The sequence below is a fragment of the Hyperolius riggenbachi genome, chromosome 2 (assembly GCF_040937935.1).
Source record: "Hyperolius riggenbachi isolate aHypRig1 chromosome 2, aHypRig1.pri, whole genome shotgun sequence".
NCBI classification, from domain to species: Eukaryota; Metazoa; Chordata; class Amphibia; order Anura; family Hyperoliidae; genus Hyperolius; species Hyperolius riggenbachi.
Window position 1 is genome coordinate 72,693,630 of NC_090647.1, and position 20,791 is coordinate 72,714,420.

At 46.1% G+C, this 20,791-nt stretch overlaps 1 protein-coding gene across 1 annotated transcript in view; it reads right to left on the reverse strand.

Annotated features, from left to right (window-relative positions):
• Positions 1-19,323, reverse strand: part of FDX1 (ferredoxin 1) — a 49,689-nt gene extending 30,366 nt beyond the window's left edge. Inside the window, exon 1 of the mRNA XM_068264977.1 lies at positions 19,139-19,323. Within this exon, the coding sequence (XP_068121078.1) occupies positions 19,139-19,260 (122 nt within the window). The 5' untranslated portion in view covers positions 19,261-19,323. The remainder of the gene's footprint in view (positions 1-19,138) is intronic.
• Between the last annotated feature and the right edge of the window lie 1,468 nt (positions 19,324-20,791).

Below are 20,791 nucleotides of genomic sequence, written 5' to 3' on the forward strand. Positions count from 1 at the left end.
ATGATTGATTCCAACTTGCCTTGGTTATAGAGATGTTGAAGTTCTTCCTGTACGTCCCACACAGTGGGAATACTTGGATAGATCCATTTATTAAAAATGACCTTGCGTGCTGCTATTATAATCAAATGTGTCAGCTTGCTTAAAACAGGTTTAGTTGCTGAGGCAGGATCAGATCCCTTATTTTCGACATAATTGAACAGGAGCAGGAGCGGACATGAATTAAGTTGGATATTACACACGCGTCTAATGTATAGTAAGACATTATTCCAGAATATCACTATTGACGGACAGAACCACAGGCAGTGAGACAAATCAGCGTTCTGTAGAGAACACTTGGGACATTTTGGTGAGTAGTGCGCAGAAGGTGACTGATATTTTATGTTAAAGGCATATTTTGCCCTATGAATTAGTTTGAGCTGCGATTCCCTCCAATTTTCCCCTGGGATCAGTTTATGTATTACCCTGTATCCCTCTATGATTTTCCCTTCTATGTTCTCGACTGGAAAGTCCTTCTTCCATTTGGAAAAGTTATGTTGGGCTTTGGTCTCTAGATCTATTTCCTGTAATTTAGCATGTATTTCGGATAATGACTGACGAGATCGATGGGGGGATATAAAACTATCAAAAGAATCCAAGGTTGCTATGGCCTGGATATCCTTGATTTTGCTATGGATATATGACTAATTGGCCATAGTATAGGAAGTGGCCCCTTGGCATTCCAAATTTTGCTCTTATTTCTAGAAACGTCAAGAGTCTCCCCCTGCGCAAGTCACACATCTGCCCAAGATTCTCGATCCCCCTATCTAACCAGGACAGAAATCCCCCGTGAGCAAGGCTAGCTGGAAAACCTGGAAGACCCCACAGTGGCATGTATTTTGAAATTTGTTGAGGTGTTGCATATATTTTCCTGAGGGCTCTCCAGGTCATAACCGTATCTTTTATAACTCTGCTGTTTTTAAGCTTGTGGGGCATATCTTTTTGGGGGGTATGTAGTAGACCGGTCAGCGACCATGGCTCAGAAAAAGATGCCTCGAGGGAGTAATTTGAATAAAGGCTAGATTTATTTATCCAGTCTCTCACATGTCTGGTCAAACAGGCCAGGTTGTATCGACGGATGTCTGGTATCGCCAAGCCTCCCCACATTTTAGGAAGTGTCAACTTGGTGAGGGCTATCCTTGATTTTTTACCCCTCCACAGAAATCTAGTAAAGGCCCTATTTAGTTCTTGTATATCTTTGTGCCTTAGTAGCAAGGGAATGGTTTGCAGGGAATAGAGCGGTCTACCAAATGAGACTGATTTGATTAAAGCCGCCCTCCCTGAGAGATTAATTGGCAAGTTTTCCCAGCTAGCTAGTTGGCGTATTAGGTCTTTGATTAGTGGATCATAATTAAGGGAATATAACATATTTGGGTCTTTGTGTATTTTTATAGCCAGGTAAGTGACCATTGAACTAACTTTGACTGGAAAGTGCGTTGTGGTATGTCTAGGAGCGCACGGGGATAGATATAGTAGTTCAGACTTAGCTACATTTACCTTGAACCCACTAAACGATCCTACCTCACAAATTACTTCAAATACTTTATCAAGCTGGGTTTCTGGATCATCCAAGAATATGGCTTGAGATATCGTTTCTTCCCCTATTTTTATCCCCTTTACCTTTTTGCCAAGCATCTGGGTTAAAGGTTCCAAGGCTAGGTTAAATAATAAGGGGGATAAAGGGCAACCCTGTCTAGTGCCTTTTTGTAGTAAAAACTCCTCTGAGAGGAATCCCGGGGTATGGACTCTAGCTTTAGGATTAATGTGCATAGCTTCGATCAGTTTTTTGATTCCCCCTTGTATATTCATTTTATCTAATATTTTCTCCATCCAGCTCCAACTAACGTTATCGAAGGCCTTTTCGGCATCGATCAACAGAAGAGCATACGCTTTGCACGACTTGGGGTAAGCTCTGACATGATCTTGGGCTATCAGTACCTTTCGGATATTGGCTATAGCGGAACGGTGGCGGACGAAGCCCACCTGGTTGGGACTCACAAGTTTGGGGAGTAAATCTGCTAGTCTATCGGCCATTATTTTCGAAAGGATCTTGAGATCCTGATTTATTAAGGAGATGGGGCGATACGAACCTGGCTCCAAGGGGTCTTTGCCATGTTTTGGAATCAATTTAATGTAAGCCATGTTCGCTGATAAAGGGTATTGCCCCCCCTTGAGGATCTTATTAAACAAAGAAACGAGGTATGGGGCTAATCCCTGTTTCAAGATCTTATAAAATTCAGGGGTAAGCCCATCTGGTCCCGGGGCCTTCTTATTTGACAGAGCTTTAATTGTGGCACATACTTCTTCTGGAGTTATGGGTGCATTTAGGGCCATCAATTCCTCCTCCGAGAGAGATGGGAGGGAAATACTATCAAACCAATGTGGGGATGAAGATTGTAGGGTTTGCGTATTGGACTGTTCATATAAATTTTTGTAGAATTTGCCAAAAAGGGTATTTATAGATTTGGGGTCATTTAGGATCTGACCTGACGGAGATCTGAGACTGGTGATCATGGTGTTCAAATGTGGAGGTTTCGACATTCTCGACAAGAGGTTCCCCATTTTGTTCCTATATTTATAAAAGTATAGGTCCCTATACGATTTCAAATATCTCTCTCTGATTTTGTAATCTGTGTCTGAGGTTTTTTTTGCCGCCAACCACTTCAAGCGTAATTCAGGGGTAGGATTGCTTAGAAATGCTTTGTGGGCTGACCGCAGTTCCTCCATAGATGCTATATATGCTTCGTGTGATTTTTTTCGTTTTTCCCTGCTACATAGCTTATAATTCTTCCCCTGAGTGGTGGTTTAGCTGCTTCCCAAAATAGGAATATATCTTTTATGTGTGAGGAGTTGTCATCTTTATACTCCCACCACCATTGTAGTAGCAATTGGGCAAAACCCTCATCCTCATACAAGTATGAGGGGAACCGCCAAATGATATCTGTACCTTTGGGGATTATTGTAGAGAATGTCATCTGTATGGGGGTGTGGTCAGAAATCACCAGATCCAGAATCTCCGTCTGGAGTACCTGAGACATCACAGAGGGGGTAACAAAAAAGTAGTCCAAGCGGGACCACACATCATGAGGTATGGAAAAAAAAGAATATTCCTCGCTGTCTGGGTGCAGAGCTCTCCAGCTATCACACAACCTTGTGGATGAGATATATTCCGCTAGCGTCTGAGATTTAGAAATGGTGGACTTACTAGCAGGTGTTCTCCTAGATCTATCTTCTAATATATTTGCCATGGCATTAAAATCTCCCCCCTGAATTATTTTGGTGTCCCCCAGCAGCAGGATCCCCTGTCTGATCACATCATGAAATCGCTTATCCTCCTCATTAGGTGCATATACATTAAACAATATTATATCCTCCCCAGCCAAGCGTAACCTGATCCATAACCACCGACCTTCCCCATCACATTTGTGGGGAACGACCTGTCCCTGTAGGGATTTATGAAGTAGGATTAACACCCCAGCTTTGCGCCCCTGGGCTGGAGAACCAAAAACTTGAACCACCCAGGATTTAGTCATAAATTTAAATTGATCTTGTGATAGATGGCACTCTTGGAGCATAGCTATATCTGATTTGAGTTTCTTCAGGTGGCGAAGCACTATTGAGCGCTTACCCGGGGATCTCAGCCCCTTAACATTCCATGTAGTTATCCTGAGCGACATAGGTATAACGTGTCACGGATCAGGTTAGCTGGCTGGCTACATTTCACATTTACTATATAGTATAACAACTTATATTCACTCCCGAGATGACAGAGCCCTCCCAAACCCCACCCCTTATCCCACCTCCCCCTCCCCCCAAATGACTTGGAACTTAACCAGGGAGCTGAACTGCTCCTGGATGCCCCCATGAATTTCAACGGCTGAGTCAGTTGGGGATAGAAATAGTAACTAAAAATTAAAACGAAACAAAGGTAAACAAAAGCATAGCTACTTGACTCCACTTCTTCCCTGGACGTCTTCCTCCTCAGAGTAGCTCCAAGTCGGTGCTCTGACCAGTGTCAAATCCTTAGCTGTAGGTAGTAATAAGAAGCTTTATCTCTCTTCAAAAGCCGTAAAACCATGAGAAACCAGGCCCTGAAAGCAAAAATGATCACACTTTAGCTGTTAACACAGAGAGATGAGCTAACTTTAGTGTGGCAGCGCCCCCTGCCGGCTGATTGTAAGCAGTGTAGAGAGGGAAACTTTGTTTTTCAATCTGGATCAGCGCTGTCTCTTCGTAGAAATGCGAGGGCCTCAGTCACTGAATGGAAAACATGCGTTTCGTCTGCGTCATCTGTTATTCTCATTATGGCAAGGTACTGCAGAGGAAATTTCCACTTTTTTTCAATGCATAGTGCACAAGCTGGATTAAAGGCCTGGCGCTTCTTAGATACTTTAGCGGAGTAGTCATTAAAGATTCGGATCTGCGTATTTTGATGCTCCAACGGGTGATCTAAATCTCTGTATGCCCGCAGAAGCTCATTTTTCTCTGCAAAGTCTAGATATCTGGCTAGGACCAGGCGCGGAGGGCGTTTGTCGGAAGGGGGTCCCACTCTATGGGCCCGTTCTACCTTACAGCCTCTCTTGAAACCCAGCATCTTGGGGAGTGTGGACGCACAGAAATCTCGCAGGGCTTGAGTAGTCATAGCTTCAGGAAGGCCCACCACCCTTAGATTATTGCGCCGTGAACTATTTGCTAAATCTTGCAGCTTTTCTTGCATTAATTTATGCTCAGCTCTCATTTTTTTATCTTCTTTTTCCTCCTTGACCCTCTCCTCTTCTATAATTTGTATGCGTTCTTCCGCCTGGTCTAAGCGTTGGTCGTGAGCCTGCACTTTATACTTAATCTCCTTAAGTGAGTGATCTATGGCGGCCTGGATCACTGACTGCAACTCAGGTGCCAGTTTCTCCACTACCGCTGCGGCTAGGATCTGGTAGTCTATGCCCCCACTCCCTCCTTCACCTGGATTCAGCGTGTAGGTGTCCTGGGTAAGATCTCTCGCTGGCGAGCAGGGATGGTCGGGCTCTCGCGCGGAGACTTGTGGCTACGTAAGCTGTGGAGAAGACGGTGCGGTGGCCATATTGGGCACAGGTTCCTCCGCATTGGGTGATTGTTTCGCCGTGGACCGCGTCAAATACCGGTCCATGAGGCAGGCGATTGGCGTCCGGGAAGTCCGACCGTCTCGAGCGGCAAGTGATAGCAAGTGGGGGCACTTTTGGTGGTCTGCGGATCACTGGAGGGAGACGCGGCTAGCGGAGCTCTGCCTTCAGCCTCCTTCCATCCAGGCGCCGGAACCGGAAGTCCGTAATAAATTTTCATGTTGCAGCAGCCGGCGTCTCCCAATTAGTGACCGACATTTTTTCGTCAAGTGGAAAACAGAAGGACGCAGAGCTCTTCCGAGTGGTGTTGCACCCGTTTCCGCCCCCTCTAGCCACGTCATTGCTCAAGCCGGCCCCCCTTTAGGCACACTGGCTCATCGCAGCTCATTCGCTCAGCATGAGCAGAGACGTGCAGTATCTGACCCAGAAGTACTGCCAGGGTTGCGGCCATCTTGCTCAAAAGAGCCGACTTTTAAAAGTTAAAATCTTCACTTATGCGAGTAGCGAAAAAGGCGCACCCGACATGCAGACAATGCAAGCAATAAGGTACATTTATGTTATAACTTAAAAAAACCCTCACAGATCTGCTTTAAAGAGGAGCTGTCAGCCATACTAGCTCAGAAAAAGAAAAAAACAAAAAAACACACACACACACACACACACACACACACACACACACACACACACACACACACACACACACACACACACACACACACACACAAATACTCGCTCTACTTACATAACATATGTATTGCACTGTCCACACTTTGATTTAAGTTATTTTTCTACATTTAAAAAAAAAAAAATCCTTAGCATTTCACAATTTCAATGTGTTTATTTTGAAGCCAATCCTGATGTAATTTCCTCTCTTAAAGAGAACCCGAGGTGTGTTTAAAGAATGTTATCTGCATACAGAGGCTGGATCTGCCTATACAGCCCAGCCTCTGTTGCTATCCCATACCCCCCTAAGGTCCCCCTGCACTCTGCAATCCCCCATAAATCACAGCCGTGCTGTGAGGCTGTGTTTACATCTGTAGTGTCAGTCTCAGCTGCTCCCCCGCCTCCTGCATAGCTCCGGTCCCTGCCCCCATCCCTTCCCTCCAATCAGCAGGGAGGAAAGGGATGCAGGCGGGGAATGGAGTTCTGCAGGAGGCGGGGAGAGCAGCAGACTGACACTATAGAGATAAACACAGCCAGCTCTGACAAGCTGTTTGTCAGTAGCGTGGCTGTGATTTATGAGGGATTGCAGAGTGCAGGGGGACTTTAGGGGGGTTTGGGATAGCAACAGAGGCTGGGCTGTTTAGGCAGATTCAGCCTCTGTATGCAGATAATATTCTTCAAACCCACCTCGGGTTCTCTTTAATGTCCTCTGTGAGTGTGTATGCATTGCCCGCCCGCCTCTATAGAAAGTGCATTGTCTCAGCATGAGAAACATTGGCCAATCAGAGAGGAACAGATGTGTGGGAGGGGAAAACAGGAGGGAAAGAAGCTTCAGCCAATCGAGCTGCATTAGTTACTGTAAGAGAGGCAAGTAGAGAAGCGAGGAAAAAAAAAAAAAAAAAAAAAGGACAACCCAGCATGCCCTTCTCTTTTGTGTACAAAATGTTGTGTGTACCAAATAAGAGTCAGGTAGACTGGGGAATGATCATTTATCAACAAGAGAAGTATTAGTGATTTTAACTTTTGCATTGCCTGGTTAGCATCCTTCTTACTTGTTTACCAAATAAAAACAAAGAATTGATTTTATGCCCGACAGTTACACTTTAAAACCAGTTTCAAGCACTCTATAAATTCTATACATCCGTGGCTACAACATCCTTCTCAAAGTTCCTCGTTATTGTACACTTTCAGCCAACTGCTGCTTCTTATAACCTAAAATTTGACAAAGGAAAAAACCGAGAACATTTCCTCGAGGGGAGCCATCAGATAGCCTTGAAGTAATCTAGGAAGAAGAAGGAGTGTACTTCCTGATAAGACACAAAAATGTCAACAAATGCATTTCTAGGCTACATGAAAAAAAAGTGTTTGTGAAAAAAAAAAGTATTCTGAAATACCCGGGTGGCCATACAGTAGGCTGCCGATCGACCATCCGACTAGATGATTATAATCAAATAGGATAAAAATGGTTCCCGTCAAGAGCATGCAATGCAACCAATTTGGGGCTGAAATTGGTTGCATGTATTAATTGGACATGCTGCAAGATGTCGGCCCGACATACTCGATCGGTTGCACATTGGTAACGGCGTGAAATATTAGGAAGAGCGAGGAACGCACAGAACCCTTGGCACTCCCCTCCCCCTCCACCAGTGTAAAATGTGCCCCCTTCCTCAGTGCTCGTGCATGAATACTTAACCTGACACTGACCACCGATGGCTCAGTCCTTGCCCTATTCCTCTCACACAATGTCCCACGTGGTTGCCACCATGGGCACGTGTGTGAGGAATAGGACAGAGCCATCAACAGGGTTAAAGTATTCATGCATGGGTACAGAAGGGGGCATATTTTACACTGGGGGGGGTGTCAGTGCCGGGGTTGGCGAGGCGATGTCTCCAGGCTGTTTCCCAAGAGATTTCCTGCAGAAATCCATTGGTAATAGGCCTGCGGAGTATGGGCAGCTGACAGATCTCTCTCCAATCAGATTTGTTCAGAGAGAGATCTGACTTTTGGGTGAATTTGCCCATCATCGCTAGATGTATGGCCACAAGTCCAAAGTGCAAGACCACCACGATAAACTGTTTACGACTTTTCCGCCCACCAACCAACTGAATGGCAATCTCGTTAACTGGTTCCAGAGCGACGCAGTACAAATCTACGTCCAGCAGGTGGTGCTGCGGCTCTGACTGGACGTCGATTCAACATCGCAATGAATCGCGCGTCACCACTGATCTCGCCACTCTGTACCTGCCGCAATTTGCTCACTCTGCCGTCTATAAGACGGCAGAGCTCTGTAAGCAGGTCAGGATCGGCTTTCATTGGCTCCTGACCACGTAATCACGGAGAGCAAAACACATTGGCTCCCATTGATAGACAGCATCAGGAGCCAATGAGAGCGGCTCCTGACCGGCTGTCAGCACTCTGCCGTCAGAGAGAAGGCAGAGAGAGGAGCCTGCGGCGATGCGGCAGCGTCGTGAGCAGAGGGTATGTGCAGCGATTCGTCGGGAGGCGGCGTTTTACTGTACCAGCAGTCTCTGATCCTTAAGTTGGCAGAGTGCTGGTACGGAATTGGTTAACATACTGCGCCCACAAGTGAAACAACGGACTGCACAACATGGCTGCATTCAAAACAAGTACATTGTTCAAAACGACATTGTACACACCTGGCCATATGCACGATATCAGACCAAATCGCGCAAAATTGATCCGCCGCATGGATTGGACAAATCGCCTGTTATCAGTCATTGCCTAGCCGTTTGCCAGGTGTATACACGCCTGATTGTCATCAAACAGACCAATATCAGACGACAATCGGCCGGATTTGTTGGACGTGTGTACAAGCCTAAAGGAGACATGAAAATAGTCTTTGTGAAGAATTCTATCCTGTAATAACCTTTAGGGAGAACTTGGAACTTATTGGTGTCTGGATCAGAGAGTTGCCAATAAAAAATAACACAAACAAGCACCTTATCAGCTCTGTGCACTGACGTCACTGTTTCAGAGGTCATACTGCGGCAGTGATATCTCCTCACTATCAGTCACTGTGCAGTGTAGTATGTAGGCCAGGGAGGCTGGCAGCAAACAGGACCAACATCACATACCATTTTCCAAGTATACTCACAGATAGGACAGTTAGTGGCTACCTCATGTCCGGAGGACCTCAGTTTGCTCAGGGGAGGATCATACACACATTATAGGCCAGCTCCGGGCAAACTACGGCCGGCGGGCCGAAATTCTCTCTTCCCTCCCTCCCCTAAGCCTCCAAGTTGCCTAATATATGGCCACCTTAAAGGGACACTTAAGCCAGAAAAAAAAATGAGTTTTACTGACCTGGGGCTTCTACCAGCCCCCTGCAGCAGTCCTGTGCCCTCGCAGCCACTCACTAATCTTCTGGTCCCCCGCTGCCAGCTAGTTTCGTTTTTGCTGACAGGCCCGACAGGACTGGCCACGCGTAGCTTTCTCCGCATTCCCAACTGTAATTAACGACATTGCGGACCACAACACGTACAAAGATACGCGTTGCCGCATTACCTACGCATAGATATGCGGCAACGCGTATTCTTGTACACGTTGCGGCCCGCAATAGCGCTAATTACAGTCGGGAATGTGGAAAAAGCTACGCGTGGCCAGTCCTGTCGGGCCTGCCGGCAAAAACGAAACTAGCTGGCAGCGGGGGACCAGAAGATTAGTGAGTGGCTGCGAGGGCACAGGACTGCTGCAGCGGGCTGGTAGAAGCCCCAGGTCAGTAAAACTCATTTTTTCTGGCTTAAGTGTCCCTTTAAAGGTTATTACAGGATAGATTTCTTCAGAAACACTTATTTTACATCTCCTTGAACTGTTGTTCTTATCAGGAAGTACACTCCTTCCTAGATTACGCCAAGGCTATCTGCAGGCTCCCCTCCAATATTCTAGTGTTCTAGGTTTTTGTCCTCTGTCGGCGGGCCGGTATTCTCTCTTTCCCCCTCCCTCCCTGCAGAGTCACGAGCGGGTGATTAGCGGGGGTTAACTCACCCACATAACGCTTCATGCGTTGTATCTCCATAGCAAAAGGCCGTCACGTGACACGCCACCATATTACACGGCGTGTCATGTGACGGCCTGTTACTATGAAGCCGTGACAAAGGAAGCGTTAGGTAGACGAGTTAACCCCGCTAATCGTCCGCTCGCGACTCTGCGGGGAGGGAGAGGAAAAAGAGAGAGGAGGAGGCCAGGCCTCTTAGGAATGTGGCAAAGTTTGCCCAGGCCTGCTATAGGCTATATGGCAAATGCATCTACCTGCCCGGGATTATTGCGGACTGCACAGAAGTGCAGTCACATGGGTCCGTAGCAGAGTAACAAGTGTGAACGGCTTCGGTTTATAAAATAGGTGCCGTTCACTGTCAGTTTTGCGATGAGCGGAGAACAGACAAAATAATGTCCGTCGTTCGCTCAAGTGGGGACAAGGCCTAAGTCCATACACTACCTTGGTATCAAGCTCACTCCCTCCTATAGGTCCCTTTTCATGACACTGACACTGACTGACACACACACACACACACACACACACACACACACACACACGTGTGTGACAAAGTAAACCTGAGACAGATGAAATTAAAAGTTTTATACATACCTGGGGCTTCCTCCAGCCCCCTTCAGGCTAATCAGTCCCTCGTTGTCCTCCTCCACCACCTGGATCTTCTGCTATGAGTCCAGGTACTTGAGCCAGTCGGGCATAGTGCGCATGCATACACTCCGCCCCCGGGAGCATACTACACCTGCGCAGCACTATTGTGCAGTTGCAGAATGTTCCTGGCTGTGGGAGCGGCACGCGGCCGGACTGCGTTGACTGGCTGAATTACCTGGACTCGTAGCAGAAGATCCAGGTGGTGGAGGACAGCGAGAGACTGATTGACCTGAAGGGGGCTGAAAGAAGCCCCAGGTATGTATAAAAAAAAAAAAAAAAAAAAAAAAAAAAAAAAAAAAAAAAAAAAAAAAAAAAAAACTTTACTTTTCATCCGTCTCAGGTACCCTTTAATTTGTAGTCACCAAACCAAATTTTAACAACATATCAAATTATCTGATTTCATGAGCAAAGAGAGTGCATAAATCAGCATCAATGCAGAATTATTTCCATCTCATTGACCATCTCTATTAATGACACAGCCACACATCAGGCTATATTCTGGCCTGTTCAGACTATATGCGTTCCTAGCCGTTTTCAGGGAACGTGTCTGGGTACCAAAAACGCATAGAAACGGCTCCTAATGCTTTTGAATGGGCTAGTTCACATGTATGCGTATGAGACGCATATGATTCTCATCCGCATTGCTGCACGCAGTTCTGTGCGATACGCATAGAAACGGACGCAATGAAAGTCTATGGGCGCGTATCAAAAACGCGTACTATTGCGTTTTTAGCATCCGTTTTCCTCTGCGGTTCCCATAATTCTTTTTTTTCCCCTGGGTCACGTGTTTGTGCAAAACGCAATAGAAAACGCATTCAAACGCAAGAAAAACGCATGCGTTTTTCAACTTGCGTTTCTTTGAATTTATACGCGTTCTACAAACGCAGCAAGTATGAACAGGCCCTTAAAATGCAAATACAATAATCAACTTATGTTGCAATAACGTTTGAAATGTTAACACTTAATGGAGACAAATATTGATAAAGGACGTATTTCGTTAAATCTTGCAGTACATCTTGTGTGTGGCCATTCTACTGGACATACATCTAATTGACTCCGCGACTACAAATTGTTACTGCAACCATACGTAAACCATATAAAACAATTAGATACTTATATGTATCTTTTGAATTTTTGCAGCTAACTGACTCATAACTGAGCCATACAACTTAAACATAGAACATAAAGTTTAGAACACAAATTGAGCAAGTCAATTCAAATGAGTGAGTAACCTCATGAGAAGTTGACCAGAGGGAGTCTAGGAACACTTTTTTTTTTTTTAACCCTAGAGCTCTGGTCCTAAGAAGTGGCACAACTATCAGAGGGGAGTACAGGGAGGGGGAGAATGAGAGTGAGAAAGCTTACACATCAGGCTATATTCTTACAGCATAGATGTTATATGAGATTCCTGTGTACACATCCTATATACTGTACAGTCACAATCAGATGTGTATATCGGACTTTAAAAATACGGGGACTGCTTTATTGAAGCAGCAAAAGTAACTCATTTTGATTGGTTTATTTCAGGTTTGTAGGCTAAGCACAGCTATTACTGTATATATACATTATTTTTAATGACTATTATCTGAGAAATAGAACATTTTATCATATTTTCTATTTTAATTACAGTTACAAATTCATTAGGAGTCGGCGCATTTTTTCCCGACTGACTCCAGGCACCCAAAATTGCTCCGACTCCGCAGCCCTGCATTTGTGTGCTGCATGGTATAGCTCTGCAGCAAGCTTTTAAAGCTGCAGAGAACAAAATTGTAAAAAAAATAGCCTGGTCACTGAACTGGTTAATGAAGGAAGAAGAAAAAAATAAAATAAAAAAAAAAATCATACATACCTGGGGCTTCCTCCGGCCTGATCGCTCCCTCTGCGCCGTCCTCTGCCTCCTAGTTCTTCCGTACGGGGTCCTGGTATCTTCAGCAGTCAGGGCTTACTGCGCATGTGCGGCCTGGCCACCTGCACCCTCCCCTCCACACTCCTGTCGCCGGGAGCTCTCTGCGCCTGCACAACACTTCTGCACAGAACTTTCCTGGCCACGGGAGCAAGACAGAGGAGTGCGCACAGCCGCACTGTGCATGCATCGACTGGCCCAGCCTGGCCAAAGATAACAAGACAGGACATAACATTTATATCGCGCTTTTCTCCTGGCGGACTCAAAGCGCCAGAGCTGCAGCCACAAGGGCGCGCTCTATAGGCAGTAGCAGTGTTAGGGAGACTTGCCTAAGGTCTCCTACTGAATAACAGGACCCCATACGGAAGATTAAGGAGGCAGAGGACGACACCGAGGGAACAATCAGGCCGGAGGAAGCCCCAGGTATATATGATTTTTTTGTATTTAGTCTCTGGCACACTTTAACAAAGTGAGCTAAAATAAATTAGTCATATACTAATGGAGAGGGAGGGCTGAGGATCCCATAGAGCAGGGGTGTCAAACTCAAATACAAAGTGGGCCGAAATTCTACACTAGGACCTAGTGGCTGGCCAATCTCAATGTCTACTGGCCACCTTCCTCCCTTATAAAGTTCCCAGGTGTCTAGTGCCCCCCCTCCAACCCCTAAACAGTTCCCTAGTATCTAGTGGTTATCCCTCCTCTATATAGTTCTCTGGTGTGTAGAGGCCCCCACCCTCCCCTATACAGTTCCCTAGTGTTTAATGCTATCCCCCTACCTCTCCCATATGGCTTCCCTGGCGATTGAGGGCTTCACCTCCAATACAGCTTCCCTGGTGGCCTAGAGTGGGCCAAACATAAGGCAAAGTGGGGAAACCACTTGAGGGCCAAATTGAATGGCTCTGAGGGCCAGATTTGGCCCGCGGGCCAGAGTTTGATGTGTATGTCCCTGTCCTCTCTCCATGCTTTTAGCCCACCACCGGGCCCCAGTAAAGTGACCAGCTTGGTTGAATAAGTCTTCAGTCTATACTTTGGCCTGAGATTTCCCAGCGTGTCCAATCAATATATTCCACAAGTGGCTGAATAGTGTACTGGTTAATGGACAACTCAGAAGAATATGGAGGCTGCAATATTTATTTCCTTTTAAACAATACCAGTTGCCTGGCAGTGTTCGGGATCTATTTGGCTGCAGTAGTGTCTGAATCACACCAGAAACAAGCGTGCAGCTAATCTTGTCAGATCTGCACAATGGGCTCTATTCACAAAACTTCTCATAAAGGACTTATCACCTACACTTCTTTGCATTCATCTCAGGTACACTATAAAGAGTTCTCGGATGCTTTCTTTGCGTTTCAAGGACATCCATGGCAAGAATGACTAGCTAATTCCCAGCATAGTTTATCCAGGGATTTACCTGAATTCCATCTTGAGTCTTGAAGGATTTTTTCCTTTTAAAGGGGAACTGAAGTAAGAGGTATACAGAGGCTGCCATATTTATTTCCTTTTAATCAATACCAGTTGCCTGGCAGCCCTGCTGGTCTATTTCTCTGCAGTAGTATCTGAATAACACCAGAAACAAACATGCAGCTAGTCTTGTCAGATCTGACTTTAAAGTCTGAAACACCTGATCTGCTGTATGCTTGTTCAGGGGCTATGGCAAATAGTATTAGAGGCAGAGGATCAGCAGGACAGCCGGGCAACTGGTATTGTTTAAAAGGAAATAAATATGGCAGCCTCCGTATACCTTTTACTTCAGTTCCCCTTTAAAGCTAATTGGCTCAAGCCTGTAAAGGTTTTTCACCTTGCTGCTCTACAGAAATCTGGATTGGTTGGGTGTGAAATGGAACTATTGCAGAGAGCTGATCATTTGTTTAACCATTTTACCCCCCGCGGTACGGATTTCTCCGTCCCTTTTTCCACCCTTAACCTCCCTGGCGGTTTAATTATTTTGCCAGGGAGGCTGCGGGAGGGTTTTTTTTAAATAAAAAAAAAAATATTTCATGCAGCCAACTGAAAGTTGGCTGCATGAAAGCCCACTAGAGGGCGCTCCGGAAGCGTACTTTCGATCGCCTCCGGCAATCGAAAGTAACAAGATAGGCCGCAATGAGCGGCCTATCTTGTTTCGCTTTCCTCGTCGCCATGGCGACGAGCGGAGTGACGTCATGGACGTCAGTCGACGTCCTGACGTCAGAGCCGCCCGATCCAGCCCCTAGCGCCGGCCGGAACTGTTTGTTCCGGCTGCGCTGGGCTCGGGCGGCTGGGGGGACCCTCTTTCGCCGCTGCACGCGGCGGATCGCCGCGGAGCGGCGGCGATCGGGCAGCACACGCGGCTGGCAAAGTGCCGGCTGCGTGTGCTGCTTTTTTCAGAACTTAAATCGGCCCAGCAGGGCCTGAGCGGCGACCTCCGGCGGCATACCCCGAGCTCAGCTCGGGATTACCGCCAAGGAGGTTAAAAAACCAAGGGACGGAGAAATCCGTACCTCCCGCGCTACCACCGCTGTCCGCGCTCCCGCCACTCGTGCGCGTGCTCCCGCCGCTCGTGCACGCCACCGCCCGCCGATCAATGAACGGGAAAATCCATTCCCGTTCGTTGATCTAAGCCCCCGCAATGATCTGCTGCTTCTATGAGAAACAACGCGAACATTGTGATTTTCCCAGCCTTATACTGCTTCCTGTAAGCGTCCTTCCAGGCGCTTACAGGTCGCATGACAACAACCTCACTGTCACATGACAACAAACTACACCCTAAAGCATTTTACATATACAAATACATTAGTTTTACACAATAAATTAACTCATTACCTCCCACACTCCCCAATTTTTTTTTTTGTAATTCAAAAAAACAATACAATAATAAAAAAAAAAAAAACATGAATAGTTACCTTAGGGACTGAACTTTTTAAATATTTATGTCAAGAGGGTATAACACTGTTAGGGCTGGTGCACACCGAGCGGCTTTTTTGCAGCGTTTCTGCAGCCGCTTGCGGCTGCGGATACGCTTGGTCAATGTATCTCAATGGGGTGGTTCACACCAGAGAGGGAGGCGTTTTGCAGAAACGCATACTTCCGGGGTGAGGCATTTTTTGGATTGCGTATGTGTTTCTGCCTCAATGTTAAGTATAGGAAAACCGCAAACCGCTCTGAAAAACGCCTGTTCAGAGCGGTTTTGCCGGCGTTTTTGTTACAGAAGCTGTTCAGTAACAGCTTTACTGTAACAATATATGAAATCTACTACACCAAAACCGCTACACAAAACCGCAAAACGCTAGCTGAAACACTACAGAAAAATAAGAAAAAGCGTTTCAAAATCTGCTATCATTTTGCGGATCTGCTAGCGGGTTTTGGTGTGCACCAGGCCTAAGGCTGCTTTCACAGTGGGACGTTACAGGCGCACGTTAGAGCAGCCTGTAACGCAGCCCACCGCACCGTAATGAAAAATCAATGGGGCTGTTCACAGTGCGGACGTTGCGTTACATTGTAACGCTGCGTCACAAGACAACGTACTGCATGCAGTACTTTGGACGCGGCTGAGCCGCGTTAGACTGCTTGCACATGCTCAGTAATGTTGGGGAGGAGCGGAGAGCGGCCAGGCACATGACTAATTAATATGCACTGCACGTTATGACGTGCAGTGTTTACTTCCTGGAGCAGCCGCTCTGTGCGGCGATTGGCCGGCGGGACCACATGATGCCGCATGCGCACAAGAGTGCGCATCACGGCATCACTGACGCCAGAGTGAGCTGCACAACGCTGCTCACTCTGGCGTCCAGATCCAGCACCACCAGGCGTTGAGTTAGGGGGACGTTATGCGACCTTAACGCCCCCTCTAACGCAACGTCCTGGTGTGAAATTAGCCTTACTTTATAAACTACGGGCTTGTAATTAGGGATGGATGCAAAACTGAAAAAAAATGCACCTTTATTTCCAAATAAAATATTGGCGCCAAACATTGTGATAGGGACAGGATTTAAACGGTTTTATAACTGGCACAAATGGGCAAATACATTTCATGGGTTTTAATTACAGTAGCATGCATTATTTAAAAACTAATGGCCGAAAACTGAAAAATAATTTTTTCCCACATTTTTTCCTATTTTCCCATTAAAACACATTTAGAATAAGATAATTCTTGGCATAATGTCCCACCTAAAGAAAGCCTAATTGGTGGCGAGAAAAACAAGATCTAGTTCATTTCATTGCGATAATAATAAAGTTATAGACGAATAAATGGAAGGAGAGCTGAAAGGTGAAAATTGCTCTGGTGCTCAAGGGGTAAAACCCCTCAGTGGTGAAGTGGTTAATTTACCGCACATACTAGGTTCTCAACAGGTGGTACACGTACCCCTGGGGGTACTTGGGCTGGTTTCAGGGGCACTTCAAAATGTCATTGTCAATTTAGAACCGTGAGATTTGGATTTAAAAAAATAATTAACCAACTATAAATAGGCCTGAATGTGCATTTTTAGTTAATTAAAAGCATGAAGGAGAGTTTGAAAAGCCTTTATACACAAATACTGAGGACCCCTAACAAGTGTGTGTATCGGGAAGTATTTGAGATGTCGGTCACAATAGGGGGGACACTCAGCAAACCTGTCTTTCACAATAGGGGTACATGACGCAATAATGTTGGGAAACACCGATTTACGGGACCACTTGAATCAAATTCTCTGGAAATTAATCATTAGCTTTCCTTCCCCATCTGATTAGCTATGTGCAAAGTTATGGTCAACAGTGATGCTCAAATCCGGATGAATCCGAGTAGTTATTCGAATTTCATCCGGTTAAACTCATATCACTTGTGCGGGGTGGGCGGCGGTGTTAATCTTACCTATCATGACGTCTTCTTCATCCGTCCTTCAGCGCGTTCCAAACGTGTCACGTGATTTCAACCCGGAAGGAGGAAGTGTTTTTAGTCACGTGACCGCCGCTTGGACCGCATCGTGGGAAGTGCCGAGGGACGGACAAAGAAGACGTCATGATAGGTAAGATTAACACCGCCGCCCACCCCGCACAGGTGATTTGAGTTTAACCGGATAAAATCCGAACAATTATTTGGATTCATCCAGTTCCGGATTTGAGCATCACTGCTGTTTAATCCTGGTTATCGAATCAGTCTTTAACTAGATAATGCAAAATGGACGTTTTAAAACAATAGTTTTGCAGTAACAGATGATCGCAATGTGCCACGCAGGGGAAGCACGCCGTACAGCTGCGCATCGCGGCCAATGGGCCGGCGTTAAGTGGTTAAAGTGAAGCCGAAGTGAGAGTCACATGGAGGCCGCCATGTTTATTTCCTTTTAAGCAATACCAGTTGCCTGGATATCCTGCTGATCCTCTGCCTCTTATACTTTTAGCCATAGACCCTGAACAAGCATTCAGCAGATCAGGCGTTTCTGACAATAGTGTCAGATCTGACAAGATTATCTTCATGCTTGCTTCTGGTGTTATTCAAACACTACTGTAGCCAAGTAGACCAGCAGGGCTGTTGGGCAACTGGTATTGTTTAAAAGGAAACAAATATGGCAACCTCCACAAACAACAAAAAGAATGTAGAATGGTCATAATATGTAACTATTGTACTTGGTTTATTTATGCAATTAATAAACAGAAATCATTGAGGGTTTGTAGCAAAATAAAGTGTGGTAAATGCCATTGTAAGTAGCAAACTGGTGTTCAGTGGTAAAAACAGCAAATGATGATTACATGAGATATTGATATTTTGTAACCACCAAACTTTTTCAACATTTACAAACTTTTTTCCCTAAAGAGCAGCAATCTCAAACACACACGTCAAATCGAGCATTTTTTTACTCAACTTCCAAACAACTTGGTCAAATCAAAATGAAAAAATAAAATTGTAAAAAAAAAATAAAAAATTAAGTGTGCGGCCACCTTTTTAGTACAAGATGCCTACTATACAGCATAGCCACAAATAGCTGCATAGTGTCAACCAGCACAGCCTGCTATACAGCATAACCACAAATACCTGCACAGTCTGTGTGTCACCCTATAGAACAGCATAGATAGACCATCAGCACAAGGTGACACTACAGAGCATAGCCACAAATACCTGCACAGCCTGCGTGCCCTATAGGACAGCAGAGTCCATCAGTAAAAACACAGTGACAACCAGCACAGCCTCAGCCTACTGTACAGCATAGCCACAGTAATACCTGCACAGACTATGTATCCCGCTATAGAACAGCAGAGACCATCAGTACCAGCTGCCCACTACAGCATAGCCACAAATACCTGCACAAGCTGTGTGCCCCTATATAGAACAGCAGGGACCATCAGCACAAGCTGCCCACTATACCGCATAGCCACAAATACTTGCACAGGCTGTATCCCCTATAAGACAGCAGAGACCATCAGCACAAGCTACCTACTACACAGCATAGCCACAAATACCTGCACAGGCTGTGTCCCCTGTGGGACAGCAAAGACCATCAGCACAAACTGCCTACTATACAGCATAGCCACAAATACCTGCACAAGCTGTGTGCCCCCCTATAGAACAGCAGTGACCATCAGTACAGTCTGCCCACTACAGCATAGCCACAAATACCTGCACAAGCTGTGTGCCCCCCTATAGAACAGCAGAGACCATCAGTACAGGCTGCCCACTACAACATAGCCACAAATACCTGCACAGGCTGTATCCCCTATAGCACAGCAGCGACTATCAGCACCAGCTGGCAGGATGACAGCTGCAGGGAAGGCAGAAGTTGACCTATATGAGGGTCACACAGTGACAAGCAGCACACACCCCTCCTGTGTTACCTGTACAGGCGGGCAGCCCCGGGCTCCAGCCAGCTCCTCGCCCTCTGCACGCCGGAGATGCCGGGCCGGAGCCGAGCCACAAGGCAGCGAGAAGTCACCAAGAGCCTGGCTACGGCTGCCATGTCTGATCAGCGGAGCCGGAACCGGAGCGGGAGGCGACGTTACACAAACATAGGGCGACGCTTGCTCCTCCTACTGTATCCCGCCGCGAAGCAGCAGGGGGCGCTGTGCCTACAGCCTAAGCTAACCTGCTGCTAGCCTGCTACCTGTCCTGACTGTGTTTGGGCTGATCTGCTCTACTAATGCTGACTGTGAGCACTGCAGGGCTGTGAACTGCATACAGTATATAAAAATAATTTGCATACAATCATCTAAAATAATGTGCATGCAATAATATCAAATAATCTGCAAACAATAAATAATCTTTCATTTTTAATGGTTGTCAGCAGCAGCTGCTTGCCTTTATATACCGGTACTTGCATAGCTCCCAACTTTCCCTTTTTTGGAAGGACAGTCCCTCTTTGGGAGCCCTGTCCCTCTGTCCCTCTTTGCTCCTCATTTGTCCCTCTTTCTTTCAGGATGTAGTTCCTCTTTCTATGTAAATATATATATTTCTCTACTAAAAATGTGTTTGATTGACTCTAAACTTTATTCCCATCCTTTAAATTGATATATTATACTACTTTTAAAATGTTAATATGAAGGAAAATGAACCCGGATAGCAAGGACCAGTATGGTTTGAATTATAATACAACATATTTTTCTTATGAAATTTTTATGGCATGCGTGACTAGGGGTGTAACAGGGCCGTGATCAGGGGTGTGGCAAGTGCGTGGCTTAAGTGTCCCTCTTTCTCATCTCAAAAAGTTGAGAGGTATGGACGTTATAGGTCGCATAACGTGCCCCTAACGCAACGCCTGGTGGTGGCGGACGAGGACGCTACCTAGAGCTGCGTTATGCAGCTCTTGGTGCGCCCTTTTTGTGCAATGTAATTCAGAGACCACGTGATCCGCATCACCTGGTCCCGCCGGCCAATCGCAGCACAGAGCGTCCGCTCCAGGAAGTAAACACTGCACGTCACTGAGTGGAGTGAATATTAATTAGCCATGTGGCTGGCCCCGGAGAAGGGGAGACCTCCTCCTCCAACATCACTGAGCATGTGCAAACAGTCTAACGCGGCTTAGCCGCGTATAACGCACAGCATGCAGCACTTTTTTTAAAACAGCCCATTGACTTTTCATTGCTGTGCGGTGGGCTGCGTTACAGGCTGCTCTAACGTGCGCCTGTAACATCCCACTGTGAAAGCAGCCTGAAAGTTTACTCATCATATTATCACTGTTGGGGTCCATTCACACTTGGGCAATTGGTGAGCGTTTACCGCTTATCACCGGCGATCTTTAGTGCTTTTTAAAGCACTAGTGCATTGTTAAATATATGGCAGTGATCTCACCACCGCGATCACTGGTAATTCACAATTAGTGTGAAACGCAAACGCGCTACATGCAGCATTTTTCCGTATTTTTTGAGCGTTCACGATTGCAATTTATTTCAATCGCTATTGCTCAAAAAACGCAAAAATGTTCCGTGAAAAATACTATATTAACCTCGTAAAAATCACCAGTGCAAAATGCTAGTAATAATCGTTAGCGTTTT